Below are 16506 nucleotides of genomic sequence, written 5' to 3' on the forward strand. Positions count from 1 at the left end.
CGACCGCGTCCAGCTAGTTCGTAAGCAAATAGATTACTCAATGTTCAGATTAATAAAAACACATCTAAAAGTTCAACGTTTTTTTCTTTTTACTAATAAACCAAATATATATGCATAACAATTTTATTCAGTTCAAGCTGAAGCGTTGTGGCTTATTTTCTGTTTAGACAACGTGGAGTAGCAGCAAGCTGGTTAGTTACCGTTAGCTAACTAGCCTGTTAGCTTTTTAACGGATAGCTTGTAACTTCAGATAAGTGAAGGACATGATACCAATCTGATCTCTCTGTCTCTTCCAGAATGATGGATACTTGTTTGGACCAGAAACCAGAACGAGTAGGACATATTGTTGTTGAGGATTTGAAAAAGGACTTGTTTGCAGATTTCTCTGCAATTCCAACTACTCTCCCGCAGGTTGTTTATGTTTGTGAAAAGCTTATTGCGCATGTATCTTTTTTATCATATGTTTGTAATGAATACATTTAAAAATATTTATTTTAAATGCTTATTTCCCTACAGGCCCCTATATTGGAGAAAGAGCATCTGCAGGTCTTCCTGAGGATACGTCCCTTTTCTACAACTGAGGATGAAAGTGGTGAATCTCAGGTATTTACTCATGACACAAGTACAGTACACTGTCAGGAAAATGGAACATAATGATTGTCCTGCCCCAAACTATTAACTTTATTTAAAGTTAATGTATGTATAATATCCAATAATTAGGCAAGTAAAATGAAAAATAGCCCAGGTAATTGGATGAATACATCTTGAATCATGAATACAATCCTCAAAATTGATCAGTCCATCAAAACACTTCATACAGTAGAATGGTCAGTGGTCCTCTGCTGATCATTGTGCATTGGTTAATATGCCCCTTGTTCTTTGTTTGAATTCAGGAATGTGTCTCAATTGAGCCGCCAGATACAGTTTTTCTCAGAGCTCCTAGAAGCTCTTTATCAACCAGACGGCAAACCACTCACTCAGATGGTGACAAACCAGTCACTCAGATTGCCCAAAGATTTCAGTTCACTCAGGTAAGGCCAGCCCCAGGTCGCTTGTTCATATTTATAAAGACTGTGAGGTGGCAATGTTTCTTTTACTGTTTATTGACACCCGTCCCCAGGTTTATGGCCCTGATACTACACAGAGGCAGATATTTGGAGGCACAGTGAAACGTCTCGTCAGAGATGTTCTTGAAGGAGGAAATTCTCTTGTCTTCACATATGGAGTCACCAATGCTGGAAAGACCTTCACATTCCTTGGTCAGAATCTTTTTTTCAGTTTGCATCTTCTTCTTTTTTTAATGTTATAACGTGATACATAATTCTTTATAAGCTGTCATATGTTTTCGACACGGTTTTATGTGCGGACATATTCTCTCTTTCATATCATGTGCTTTTCTCTAATTTCAGATGATCACCACAATAAAACAATTCTAGGACTGCTACAAGTTCATGTTAAACACACTTTTCCCCCTTTGTATATTTTTACTTTCAGGCCGTGAGAGTGACGGTGGAATTCTGCCCAGATCTTTAAATGTAATTTTCAAAAGCATCGAAGGCAGAGTCTACGCACACAACAACATCAAACCTCATCGATGCAGGGACTTCACTAGACTGACAAAGGACCAGCAGGATGAAGAGACTACTAATAAACGAAATCTCATGAGACTGTCAAAAGAGGTGAGATTTAAGTTATTCCTGCCCCACCCCCGGCTGTTTCTCACAAAAATGAGTGTTAAAAATGAGTGTTATCTTACTCCCCATCTCACTTTCTTTTCAGAGTGTTTTTTCAGAAAAAGCTCAATCAGCTCCACTTTCCAGTCAACAATACTAGAAGGTATAAAAAAAAAAATATTAAAGCTTGCAGTTTTTTATAACAGTAGTCAATTTCTTGATAAGGTGTTCAACATAACAGTGTAGTTGTTCTTTGTTAAGTCAACGTAAGGTTTGTAATTTGATTGACAGGTTCCTCATTGAGTGACATCAGTGATCAGGGCGAAGAAGACAGTTTCTGTCTTGATGTGGAGTCTCACATTAAATACTCTGTGTGGGTTTCCTTCTGTGAAATCTACAATGAGAATATCCATGACCTACTGGAGCCTGTTCCTAATGGCTCACATAGGAGAGCCGTCCTTCGGCTGTCTCAAGACATCAAAGGCAATACATTTGTCAAAGGTAATTTTAGTGTGATTTAAAGGGGCTATATGTAAGATTTTTTCTGTACTGCTAGTATATATACTTTCATAAATAACTAGAGTACAGTCAATGTTTTAAGTACATTTTTGATAATTTTTTTGCTTGTGATATTCCCCATTTAAACATTCTTTCTTGTCCATCTAACTGTTTGCGTTGACTTGTAGTTTCTTCATACTCGCTTTAGACACTAGCAGTACTTTCACCCCCCTTAATATATCAGTTTGGTCCCTAGAAAAACATGAGTGAACAGGCAAAACACATTTATTTTATTGTTTATGGGATTCATTTTCAGCTGAAGGTTATAACAGAATTGCACAATAAATAAAAAAACATGGCAACAAAGAAGATAATGAAATCACACCTGTTCAGTAGTCTGCATACACTTAGTTCTTAATACTGTGTATTGCCCCCTTTAGCATCAATGACAGCGTGCAGTCTTTTGTAATAGTTGTCTTTGAGGCCCCGAATTCTTGCAGGTAGTATAGCTGCTCATTCTTTTTGGCAAAATTGCTCCAGGTCATGCAAAGTCTTTGGTCGTCTTACATAAACCGCGCGTTTGAGATCTCCCCAGAGTGGCTCAACGATATTAAGGTCAGGAGACTGTGATGACCACTCCAGAACCGTTACCGTTTTCTGCTGTAACCACTGGAGGGTCAACTTGGCCTTGTGCTTAGGGTCATTGTCATGCTGGAAAGTCCAAGAGTGTCCCATACGCAGCTTTCGTGCAGAAGAATGCAAATTATCTGCCAGTATTTTCTGATAACACGCTGCATTCATCTTGCCATCAATTTTCACATGATTCCTCGTGCCTTTAGAGCTAACACACCCCCAAAACATCAGTGCGCCACCACCATGCTTCACAGTGGGGATGGTATTCTTTTCACTAGAATGTGGCCCTATCCGAGAGTAACCATGGACAGGCCCAACAGTCAGGAAGTCACTCTGGCCGCTAAACCAAGACTTTACCTTCTCACAGAGCCTCTTCACGCTGCCCAAGCAAACCTTCTGTCCTCATCTTCCTAGGTGTATCTGCTGTCTTCAACACTGGAGCATCAGATCCTCTGCCCCTGTCAGGGCTGGGAGTCTCAGTCTGTTGAGTTAAATCTTAAATCTTGCATGCTGCTCCTACCAGAACACACAGAAAGAATCCTATTGTGCCCTGTGGGCTATCACTAATGGTGTCCCCTACGGCTCAGTTCTTGGTTCTTTACTCTCTATACAACAAGTCACTTGGCTCAAGTCACTTGTCTTATTGTGACATGGTGTTTCATGTCATTACTATGTGAATGACACCATCCTCCTGACATCCACGTATCTGTGTCTGGCTGACACCTCTGCTTAGGTGTTTGCACACCGCCTGAAGCTTTCATTAACCTCAACCAAACAGAGTTGCTCTTCCTCAGGGAAAGGCCTCTCTGCTCCCAGATCAGTACGGTTGACACATTCATGGTTCATACTCGACATTCAAAGACTATGAATTTACCTCACACAGGAAGTGGCACAGTTACTAATACATAAATGTGTAATTTCACGCCTGGATTAAAACAACTCAATGTTTTTTGGACTGCCTACATGTGCAACCACAGACTCCTGCAGTTTATCCAGAATTTCGTGGCATACATGATGTGCAAACGTCCTAAGTTCACCCATGTCATCTGGCACTTCTGCACTCCACAGGGTTCCAGTTAAAGCTTGAATTCATTGCAATACTATGGTGCTAGCCTTTACTTGGCCTCGCTACAGTACCTTCAGGCAATGCTCAAACCCTACATCCTTACCAACGTTCTTTGTTCTGGAACTTCTGGTCTCTTGGCTGTCCATCCCGCACCTCAGGGTAGCTGCTCCTCAACCCAGTCAAAGCTTGCCTCTGTGCTGGCACCCCTAAGTTTGGAACCTGTTTCCCCTTGAAGCTAGATGAGGAACCTACCTTTCCACCAAATAATAGCAGTTTGTAGTATAATAATTTTTTCTTTTAACTCTTTCTTTGCTCATAGCTAGTCGTATGTTCTTACTACTACTTAGTTGCTTGGTGTTTCCACATAGCTATTTTGCAATGTATGCACTAACTGTAAGCCATTCTGGATAAGGGGATTTGCAAAATGGTTAAAATGTTCATACGTTTTTGACCCAGCTGTGGAGTGGTTTCCCCAGTGCCGAGTTTGGAAAATGCTGAAACATTATGTATTAGTCTAGATTTATTTTCAAACCTGTCCTTGTGGACCACCTGCAATTTAATATATGTTGTCTATTACAGTGCTTGCACACGACTCCCAACACGAAATATTTGTAGAGCCACACAAATTGGGTGTGCTAAGGCAGGGCTGAAACAAAAATGGGAACAAAATTCTGGTGGTCCCACAGGAAGTGTTAGAAAATCACTGGCCTAGATACTGTGTGAGTTCAGTTGGCACAGAACATTTATGCACATGATTTCTCCCATAGATCTGAAGTGGGTTCAGGTCAGCAATACAGAGGAGGCATACAAAGTCATGAAAATTGGAAAGAAGAACCAGAGTTTCTCCTGCACAAAGCTCAACAATGTCTCCAGCAGAAGTCATAGCATTTTCTCCATCCGAATCTTGCGGATTGAAGATTGTGGTGTACCCAGGGTCCAAACCATTAGCGAGTAAGTACCAAGATGATTATTGTAAATTCTGCTACTTTGCGATAACCCTGTTTTGATATCTGTTTATAATCTTTTTGTCTTAGGTTGTCGTTATGTGATCTCGCTGGATCTGAACGAGTGCAAAGACTCAGAATAAAGGAGTGCTGCTAAAGAGGCTGGCAACATCAATACCTCATTGCTCATTCTGGGCAAATGCATCAACGCTCTGAGGCTCAACCAACAAGCCAAGTCAGTATTTGACCAGTACAGGAATTAGCTTTTCTACACACTGACTGCACGTCATTTTGCCAGGCTGCGTATGCAGTTCCGGTCAAGAAAAGCGAAATGTCACTGACTGATTACCAATTGTTAAATAGCATAGGGTTGCAGGAACTAAGTCTTGACCACTTTTCACAACAAAGATGGCCTTGGCCCATAAATAAATGCTCTTCAGGCCCCCTCCCTGGCTCACCACAGTCACATCTACCCACCTGCTGGTTGAAGTAGGCTTGCCTACTCGAGGGGTTTCCACGATTCTCTTTTGACGAAAAAGTCAGTTATTGTCACCTATATTAATAGTTATTGTGTCAGTGTCATTCATGAATGAAAATAATGCATTGTTGTGACATGAAATGGCTTTGGAAGTGTACAGTTAATCTTCAGTCTCACTAGCAATTGCTCAATTCTTATGACTATTCCAAGTAGTAAGTTAGTAGATACTAGTAAACCTATTACTGACTAATAAGCTTTTAAAACGGCCAGTGGAAAAATGATTAGTTAGTTTAACACAATGCTTAATGGTGTCTAGCGTAATATTCAAACTTGGCGTGATGTTAATGTGTGACAAATTGATCTAATGTCGAGACGCTATACCGACACTCATACATACATCTAGCTTTGTGGCGTACTGGTTAAAGACACAGCCTCTCACATGGGAGACCCAGGTTAGAATCCATTGAGGGCAACAACATGTATCCCCTCTAATCACGGGCCGGCTGAACTAGGCTTGCCCTAGCTCCTTTTCTTCCAATAAATCAATATAATGCTTTTGTTCTGCAATTTCGTCCAGGTTTCAACAGCATGTGCCCTTTAGAGAGAGCAAGCTTACCCACTACCTTCAGGGCTTTTTCTGTGGTCGAGGTAAAGCCTGCATGATTGTCAACATCAACCAGTGTGCCTCAATGTACGACGAGACACTCAACGTCCTCAAGTTCTCCGCTGTTGCCCAGAAGGTCAGTCAGTGGAACTTGTAAACACAGATAAGCTTCTGGTTGGTCACATGCACATTTATGATTACTATGTGATTCATCAGGTGGTGGTCCTCAACATCAAACCAGTCCCTGCCATTGCACCAAAGAGATCTGCCCGAGAGGTGTCCCTGATCATCAACAACGCTGACCGCAAGAACCTTTGGAGTAGGAGGAAAAGCTCCATGGTGGCATGGGAAACCACTCTGGAGGATGTTCAGGAGGATGAGGCATGGACGATGAGGAGGATTATGAAGATGAGGAAAGTGGTGAAGAGAGCATGGCAGAGGAGACCATTTTGGAGTTAGGAGAAGAGGACAAGACGGCGCTCGAGGAGGAGTTCAATAATGTATGTTACGATTGCTTTCAATGTGTTGATCTGCTGGTTCATGTTTATGGACGGTTTTAAAGATGCATTTCATTGTCTTTTAGGACCAGTTTGCACTGGTGGAGGAACTCCGGGAGAAGCTTCTGAAGGAGGAAGCTGAAAAATTGGCTTTGGAGTCGTGCATTCGTGAAGAGGTCACCGCTGAATTCATGGAGCTATTCTCCAAAATGGAAAGTGATTACAAGTAAGTAATCTACACTGTACCCCCACTTTGAAAGGAGTGGTCAGTCTTAACCATTGATTGAACAATGTATTTCCTTGCAGTGAGCGCCTATCCAAAGAAAGAGAGATCATTGAGGACCGAGCAGAAAAAAGGTTGGAGATCCTGAAGAATTTAGTCAGCAAGAGTGTCAGTGAGTGTGCAGGTGTCAGCGGCGACGAGGACATTACAACGGTAACACACCTGTTGAGATCCCAGGCCAAATTGCATCATATTCAGGAAATACAACATCACTGACCTGTGCTTTCTGAAACATCATGATAAGTGCTTTTAACCTGATGGGTTTGTTTGGCATTGCAGAAGGATAAGGCAGTGCTTTTAGAGGAGATCATTGCCGCTATGCGAGATGACCTGGCTGGCATCAGGAGGGACGCGGAGACAGCTCAGACATCCCTTGTCAACCTTCCTGTATCTCCTAGCATTGTGGCTGGCCTGAGGAAGCAAGTAGATGACCTATCAGAGGAGCTCTTGATGACTCAGCAGCAACTCAACCTCAAAACCGCTGGTATGTATAGTATGCCTCTACTGTTATAGTTGGTGCCATGTCTAATATACCTTGAAAAAAATGTTTTTTCTCTGTTAACAGAAATGGATGCAATGAGGATGGAAATGAAACAACTGAGCCGACAACTAGATGAAGCGAAGGGAGTAAGTCTGATTTTATATCAGAATTGAATGAAAGGGTGATTTTCAATTGATGATTCTTTATATTTTAAATCTCAGACGCAGAAGTTTGAGGCTTTAATGGAAATCTGTCATGAGAAAGATGATGTGATATCCAAGCTGCAGGAAGCATTGGACCAGAATAGTGAGGCTGCAACTAGGGATGTAAGTACATTTCTTGAATGAATTTCATGCTTGCATTTAAAATATTTACCTTTTTATATTGTGGGTTGGTTATTTTCAGCTAGTAGAAATCTTCACCAAAAATGCATTTGAAAATATTGTCCTGATCTAGATTAAAGGCAACATTACTGGCCTTAGATGGCAATGTTGTCATTATCTAGATAGAAGTGGTTGTGAAAAGGTTAGCAATGTATTTTGTCTTAAAGAGGGAGTGTGCATTGGTTGAACATAGTCTGGTCTTATGACAATTAGCCGCTGTTATCCAACATCTTCACAGACAAGGTGTTTTAAATATATTAAGTAGTACACAGCAATGTGAAGAAGTAATTTGCCCCTTCTCAGATTTTTTCTAACATAACCCCCCCCCATCCACCACAAATTACATCTTAGGCTGATGCAGAGTTTAAATCCAGCCCTGAATCGGTTGATGATTTTGGTTTCCATTGATTCTTGTTACATAATTTTGTTCTCAACAAATTACACAATGTCCAGTTAACATTTTGATATTAAATCAAATTAAATCTCAGAATTATAGGAAGCGTTTCTATCTGTGGTTTTCTGTGTCAGACTGTGTCTTTGACCATTACGCTATTTAAACAGCAGGAATCCACCACATTTAGTCTATCCTGAACAAACCCTAATGCCTAATTTGTTTGGTCCGTGGTGATGTACAAACCTCGGTCGCCTGCCTGACAGTCCACGTCTCTAACTACTATGCTGTTTAACAATGTGTACTCAGTTAGTCAGGCACTCACTCATCAAAGACAGTCACTCTTCTTGGCTGGCTCCGCTAAAGCGGTCCAGCAAAAATATTAGTAATGTTATTTTTTCACTATGGTTCTCTTATCTGATATTATGATTTGGTTGAGGAGATGATAACGTTCGGTTATCATGATCTAAACATCAGGAAAATCTGAGAGGAGGCAAATACCTTCATTACATCTGTAATCCTTCAAACAACATCTGTATATAATATGCATTCATGTTACTGTTTTTGTCAATAGAGGGCTTTGGTTGACTCCATCAAGGAAGAGATTCTGGAGTTGAAGCAGAATTGTAAGTGTGTGGTCCAGGACAGTCCCAGTTCTGAAGGGGGCAGAAAACGTAGTGCTGCAGTCCTGGAAGACTGTGATGATCCACCTGCCTTGAGAAAGGTAGTCGCTCACAATCTGGATGCTTCTTGTGTTGAGATAGTAATCCTTAGGTTTCCACTTCAACAACTGTGTGTCTTTTTCTGGGTTTCTTATTTTGTGTCCTTTATCCTCTCCAGGGTGTCTTGAGGATGAGCATGTCGTTCTAGTAGACAAGTTGGAAAAAACTTCGGGTGGAATGTCAAAAGAAAGACATAATCATTTTGCAGTTCAAAGAAGAACATGAGGCAATGGTTCAGAAGATGGAGATGGTCAACAATGAGATAAAAAGAAAGTCTGAAGATGCTGAAGAGATGAAACGTGAGCGGGTTTCATTTGAACAGACCATACAGAATCTCACCACTGATCTGGAGGTGCAAACCGATGACTGTGAAGCTGCAATGGCCTCACTAGAGAGAGAGCAGAAAGAGACAGCCAGGCTCTCCAAAGACAACAAAGCACTGGTAAATGGAATCTTTCAGCTCCAGCAGACATCACAGAAAGTAGAGACTTCTTTGAAAACTCTCCAAACAGAAATTGCCGAAAAGACTGTGAGGTCTGCCGAGCTGTTAGAGGAGCTAGATGCAGCCAGAGCACTTCTGAAGGATCTTGAAGACAAATCCAATGAAAAATCCCAAACCATTGAATCCTTGACTTTGGAAACAGAACGACTCAGGAAGGAAGTGGAGGAACTAAATGTCTCTTCTGAACCAAGCAGCAGCTCCAAGTTCCTTGACATCATAGATGCCATGAAGAAAGAATGTGAGAGTGTGGTGGAGAAGTCTCTGCAGAAGAGCCAGCTAATAGCTGACCTAGAGCTGGAGCTCAGCCAAGTTAGAGAGCAGCTGTCTGGACAGGAGGAAATCTGTAGCCAGCTGAGGAATGAGCTAGAGGCCCAGTTTAACCTACGGGGCAGTGAAATTGAAAAGGGGTACTCTGACTTAAAACAATCTGCAACCCACTTGAAGGAGCAAATTGTGGACTTGGAGGCACAGCTGCTGGTCTCGGAAAGCAGCTCTGAGAGAGTTGTGGAGTTGCAGAAGCAGCTTGCTGAGAGGAACACCTATTGCAGTGCTCTGCAAAGTAAACTGGAGGCGGCTCAACAGAATCTGGCCCAGGTGGAGGAGACTCACAAAAATATGTCCAAGACAAAGTTGATTGAAGACATGTGTCTTGTACCGACAGAGCAGGCGAAAACACAGGCCAAACAGGAACAGATTTTGGCGGTCAAGGGGAAAGAAATGGATGCTTTAAGTGAAGGTATTTCAGATCTGACGAGTCTGAAAGAGAGCATCTTACAAAACAATCCAAACTCTATGAAGAGCTCTCCAGTCACCATTGATTGTGCTGGGGAGTGCAGGCCAGTGGAGGAGGGTCGACTGCAGAATGAACAGCGCTTAAAGGTAATTTAACGTTTTTTAGAACACTTTCCCGTTTCAAAATCCATCTTCAGTTAATGTCTTCACATGTTCTTTAAGTATACAATGTTGAATTCATGCTTGACACACATCTGGTTGCAGAATATGACATTTGGCATTTTGTCCAACCCACCTCACTATTTTACTTGACTTCCCAGAGCACAACCTTTTTATTGTAATGTTTTCTGGGGAACCTCGGGCTTTCTTTAAGTTGGCACATGCATTTTGACCAATTGTTGCGTTGAAAGCAGGTCTGCTTAAGACGGGAGCAGTTGTCAGTATCCTCACCATAAGGACTGTGACTAATGCTAACATATATGCTTACAGAAGACCTTGTCAAAGCTGCCTTCAGAGAAAGATGTTGGCAGGGAGGAGAGTGTCTCTCTTGTCGATGAGCTCAAGTTAGAGATGCAGAAACTCCAGGAGAGGAATACCGAGAAAAAACAAAATCCCAGAAAGCTCAAGGAGCACTCCAACATCCATACACCAGAGGTCAGTGTAGTTTATATAATGATTTTGCTAGTTCATTTTCAGTGTGTTTCTGTTGTTTTTCTGTTGTTCTCAAAATCTACATTTTTTGACAAGTGGCGTTAAATAGGTTATTGAATTAGCCTATCTGTTGTTACATTTGCAAGAAAAATCACAACTTTGTTTCACAGAATTAACAATCCTTTAGTGTTTCTTGGGGGAGGTACTCCCAACAAAGTATTAACATATATCAAAATAAAGCTTTACCAGTTGAATGTAGACAAAAGCAAATGTATTTGTAATTAGTTTTTTGAAAATCATTGTTAGAAAGTATGCACATTTGACTTAATGTGCCTCCACTGCCAGTATTTTTTCTGGACATTTGGACTTTAATTACAACACCATTTTTATAAAAGAATGCGTCCGTAAGGCAACCCAGCACACAATGTCTTTAATGGGAACGCTTCTGAATATAAGATGTACGTTATTATCCATCACATCCTCAACCATTATTGATGTTACAGCCCTACAAAAACAAGGGCCAATGCGAGAGAGACACTAATTATAGATCCGTTAAAACCTGATGAAATGTTGCTTTTCAGGGAAAGTTGTGATCCCACGTAAGGTTTATTGTCCAAATACTCTAACTCAAGACTTTATGGATATCACACTGGTTGTAACATCGCCGGACTCAGTCATCCTTTTAAAAGTACCAAAAAATGTACATTAAAAAATCCACTTATCTTCCAAACACTGTATTATTGCTGTGAACAGGAACAAACTCTAAACCCTTTCTAAAAGCCATTTTTCAGTGCCTACTGAAAAGCATTTTTTGAGTCTTGGCCTTCTGTAATGCCCAGAATTTATGCAGTTGTCTTCTCATGGAGATAAAATGTGAGTGCACTGGTGGAGCGCTGCGTAGAATCGGCCAAATGCTGGTGTGTTGATGTTCTGTATATTTCAGTCTGTGTCTGTAATGTTGGCCTGACCGGCAGGTACTAGACTCTTCAGATGTGTCCACGGACGGCAGGCGAGAACGTCGCTTTCCCAAACCTGAGCTGGAAATTCAGTTCACCCCTCTGCATCCCAACAAGATAAATGTCCGGAGGCCAGGTGAAAATGAACCTGTGACGGTCAGAATGACCCGCACTGCCAAGAAGAGGAAAAGCAATGAGATGGAGAAGGTGTGTGTTGGGTTACAGCCCTACAGTCACTGGTGAAAGCCTAGGGCTCCAACTAACCCATGAATACATCCCACACGGTTCCCTGGCTGCCTGCCACGGGAAGGCATTAATAGAGGAAGTATACACATTTGTTCCCCTAACTTTTAAGGAAAAACCTTATTTTTAACAAAATATATCAATAGTTTTCATATAGCTGTTAATATGTTTGACCTACAATGTGGCTCAGTCATTTAATTGTTTTTGGTAATTTTTGGTGTTTATCATCAGTGTACAAATGTTTTCATTCGATTGCAAGAAATCCTTGTTATGCTATATATTCGACAGTATGGGGTACATTTTCCTCACCTGTGTTTGTGTGAAATCCTAATGGTTTCTCTGTTCCTCAGGACCCTGTGGGAAGTGAGAACAAAAAGAATATCAAGTTAAGGGGGAACACTCGAGTGAACATACAGGTGTGAAGAGAACATACAACACGGGTTTCCAACATGTCGATCTCCAAATACCATGCTATGATTCATTTTCTAGTGCCCTTGTTTTTTGGTTGTGTAAATGTAGTGCAGTTCTTTCTGTTGTACACTAATGACTTGGAAAAGTCGCAGGTGAAATGAGAACTAATTATTTCAGATACATCTAAATGAAACAATTAGTTGCTTGCATTTGCATGTGTTTTTGTTTTTTAAGTAGCACTCATGCAAAGAAAGATCGGACTCCCTTGATCTAGAATCTAGACTTTCAATATGTTACAGTTACAACATCACTACAACACATACAGTATTTGCTATAATTAATTTGAATGCCACTTGTCATGTGAACCTTGTATTTATGTCATGTGAACAGTCACCGGCAGACCAGAAGAAGCAAGGGACACCACGTCTGAAGGGCAAGAAGGATGGAACCCTCCAGAAGATAGAAGATTTTATCCAGAGTTCCCCAACTCTGCTCGGGAGCAAAGGTTAGCATGGCATGGATGTTCAGCTTTGCTTCAGTCACATATACTCAGTCGGGTGTGTAACACAGCTCTGTCTATCCAACAGCTAAGACAATTATGGGGATTATAAGTGGAAAATCTACTGATGGAGAGAGAGCCACAGTAGTGAAACCGAAAAAGACCAAGAGGAAACTGTACAAGACGGACATCTCCTCTCCAATGGACATTCGGTCTCCTCCGGTGAGTAGCAGCATGGTGGGGTTTGGCCTCTGAAACCCTGACAATGTGGAGCCACGGAGAGGGTGTGTTATAAATGCATCTCTCTCACACGCCAGCTGATGTGTGCGCTTTCATTTATTTGTTGAATAGGATATTGCTTGGGCGCGAATTAGTCCTACCTGGCCTGTGTACATGTGTAGGGCTATAAAGGTGTGTGTGGGGTGTCTGATAGTAGGCTGGTAATTAAAATGAACGTCCCTCAAGTGTTACGGTGCTTCTATTTTATCACAGCAGACACAAAGTCAACAGTGTTTTAGGCTATTCATTGCAATGGGGAATGATGTAATGAATAAACTTGTTTTCCAATAGATTTACAACAGTGCTAGTCTAACCACTACACTTCAGCCTACAAAAAAGCTTCTGATCACGTCTCCACTTCCCGCTATATGCAAATACCTGTCCATTTCATTACAGTGGAAAATACCCTTGTTGGAACAATGAAGGCTAGAGCTCAAACAAACCAATGATATTTGTCCTAGAAGACATTCAGCTACGAGAGGTGCATGCAGAATAAACCCGTTAACCAACTGCAAATTGTAGAAAATATGTATAATCATTTATATCCTATTATTCATATCTCTTTCGATTTTCTGCTTATAATTTTTTGTTTACATTGTAATTGTTAACGCTTTCCTACTGAAAGTGACAAATAGAATATAATTTTCTCGGGCCAAAATAAAATTTACTGTCTGCATGATCTGCACAATACATGATGCGCACAACATAAGAAACCTTTTTTGTTATTGGGGTTGTTATACATTTTTATTAATTAATTTTATTAAATCATAATTTTGGCCCGGGATAATCGTGGCATGAAGTTCTCATATCGTCCCACCCCTGCATGAGTCATGCTCATCAAACCATTTAGCGACCACTCATTCCATCATCGTTCTGAAAGAGACCACTTCCAACAGTATAGAAGGACATCAGTTAGTTGAAGGTGATCATTCAGAATGACTCTGTAAATATTGGCATTAACGTTTCCATATAAGGGGTTGGGTAGTTCTTTACCACCCGGAAATGGCACCCCAGTCCATAACACATTTACTCAAGTGTTTCTCTTATCTGTTCCTTTAGCAGAAATAAAAACATGATAAAGGCGACTTAAAACACAGCTTGAAAAGAGACTACCTCATGAAGCTGTTTGAGAGAATGCCAAGAGTGTGCAAAGCGGTCATCAAGGCAAAGGATTGCCTCTTTAAAGAATCTAAAATGTCAATGAATTTTGATTTAGTACCTTTTTTGGTTACCACATGATTCCAGATGTGTTATTTCATAGTCTTTACTACTATTCTACAATGTGGAAAATAATGTGGAAAAAATATATATAATAATTTCCTGAATGCGTGGGTGTGTCCAAACGTTTGACTTCTATTGTACCTCTCCTGAAGGGAAACGGAATCAAATGCACAATACCGTTCTGAAGTTCCAATAGTCTAGTCAACAAGATGAGATTTGGAAGAAAGGACGCAAGACTAGTTGGGACTTCTGAATCAGTGTGTTTATATGCACAACAATAATTATTTTTCAAGGTCAAAATTGAAGTAAGCCTATGCCGATTTAAAACATTTGGTTTTCTGAACGATCTTTGAGTTTACTGGTATAGGTAAACACATGAATCAGCACTGATCAGCATTTTGTTAGCCCCAGCCAAGCATTCCTGCTTTAGCAGGAGTTTGGAAACTACTTAGGATATGGCATGTGTCTTAGAAGTACACAACCTTCAAATGACTGAATTCTGAACCAAAGAATCTTTGTCAAAATATCCTTGCAGATTTTTCTGCATGTTCCTTTTGTTAGCTTGATATTAGATGCGTCCATGTAAACAGGGTTTTTGAAGAAATTGTTTTTCTTACAGAAAAATTATGTGAATATAAATTCAACAGACTAGATCATTTCAAATCTACATCTACAAGCTAATATTGGATTGTTTTTATGTTGCAGGTCTTTGTTCTTGACCAAGATGAGAAAGAAAGTGACCATCTCATCATAAAGAGGCAGCTAAGGTCAAGAACCGCAAGAAAATGACTCATCTCAGTATTGCCCCTGAGTTAACGTTGGGATTTTCTGTTTTAGCCATTTTGTGAATACTTGTCCCTTTAAGTACAGTATCCATGTAAATATTGTAATTTTTGTTTCTCCAAATATTTTGTTACACTTTGAAAATTTAGCGTGTTTATCAATACACATTACAGGAATCATGGCACGTTCAGCTTTGTAAATATACATTTTCTTTTGGGAGAGTTGTATACAGTGCCCACATTGGAGTGTAGTGTACATCTCGTTTCCTGCGGCTCCACTGGAGGCTAGTATATAATGTCATGGTCATTTATTCTGTGGCTGCCATCAGGAGTAAGTCATACTTTTCATCTGTCACTGGGACCCCCCTTTCCCTGGTGGGCCTCTGACAGGTTCCGCTCACACTCAGGTTTAGTCTCGGGTGGGAAATTTAATGGGACAATCGCTTGCGTTTGTTTCCATTGTCATTGAAAATAGGTCGCTATTAAAATGGCTTTTGTTCTCTGGATTTCTTTGCTGTTGTTTTTTTGTGAGTAATAGAGTGTGTTCATTATGCCTACCATAGCAGTAGTTCTCAAAATAGGTTCCAAGGCCAGATCATTTTTAAAAAATCATATAATTTTATATTAAAATGTTTATGAAATTAATTTAGGATGAGATACAGTGTCACATTGTACATTGACACAGATAGTGGTGTTCATAGCACTCCACCAATCACGTTTGTAATTTAAGCTTTAAATTGGCAGTGCTTTCGCTCTGCCTCATGGTAAAATGTGTAGAAATACACAATATTTGCTTGAAAGCTGCAACAACAAAAATCTGCTGAACTGCAGGATATTTTCTTAAACTGCAATGTGGACTCTTTGTAGCCAAGATGTGGACTTCAAAAATTTTAATTCCCAGGGACTGAAATTTTGTGATTTCTTTCTAAGCCAGTGGTGCGAAGATCCAATTAGATCTTCTCAAGTTAGGAACTTCCTGTGATGTCACCCAAGACTGTAGTACTGCATTGTACGTGGCTGACCTTCAGTGATATGGGCTGATGACTATCTAGTGGCCTCCAGGTATTAGTTGTTTGGGCGAAGAGGCGCCAGACATAACAAGGTCGTCAGCCTTGTATCAGGGAGGGTCTGGTCTGTTATAAGATACAAGATGGCCTCACCTTCTGTTTAACGATCGGACCATGAAATGTAATGACGTGTGTAGAATGGTTAGATCAATTTTATATAATCGGGTTGTAACACTTATTTGTTGTTTAATGTGATTGAACAGACCTGTTAACTTGCCTAGTAAAACGGATTTGGCATTTCCCACTAGCGGATTTCAATTGATTCGCTTTGGTACTGTGCAATTTTGGTATTCAAAGTTGTGTACAGGCAGCATTTTTGAGAAAGATCATTTGAAAAACGTGTAATATAGTGTATCGCCTTGAGTTCACTTCCATTGCTCGAGGGCCACAATGTAGAGACAACAGTAAGCCAGTAAATCCACCCCTGAATGGCATTGGTGAAAGGGAATCCCGGTGAAGATGAGAGTCCGCCTGACATGACAGCAAGGGTGGACAGTATCAAGCCTTACC

At 40.7% G+C, this 16506-nt stretch overlaps 1 protein-coding gene across 1 annotated transcript; it reads left to right on the forward strand.

The window, feature by feature from the left end:
• The first annotated feature begins 28 nt into the window (after positions 1–28).
• kif20bb (kinesin family member 20Bb) lies at positions 29–15435 on the forward strand. The gene is given in 26 exon segments (XM_034292391.1): positions 29–191; positions 297–411; positions 517–603; positions 894–1031; positions 1121–1259; positions 1495–1746; positions 1965–2174; positions 4638–4821; positions 4905–4958; positions 4960–5049; positions 5870–6032; positions 6113–6277; positions 6280–6396; positions 6480–6619; positions 6700–6829; positions 6956–7160; positions 7242–7303; positions 7379–7483; positions 8506–8655; positions 8805–10034; positions 10377–10541; positions 11513–11701; positions 12088–12153; positions 12539–12653; positions 12736–12869; positions 14853–15435. Coding segments are annotated over 25 exon segments (4488 nt in total). The 5' UTR covers positions 29–191; position 297; the 3' UTR covers positions 14937–15435.
• The last annotated feature ends 1071 nt before the right edge of the window (positions 15436–16506 follow it).

This window comes from Esox lucius, chromosome 5 (genome assembly GCF_011004845.1).
Source record: "Esox lucius isolate fEsoLuc1 chromosome 5, fEsoLuc1.pri, whole genome shotgun sequence".
Taxonomy (NCBI): domain Eukaryota; kingdom Metazoa; phylum Chordata; class Actinopteri; order Esociformes; family Esocidae; genus Esox; species Esox lucius.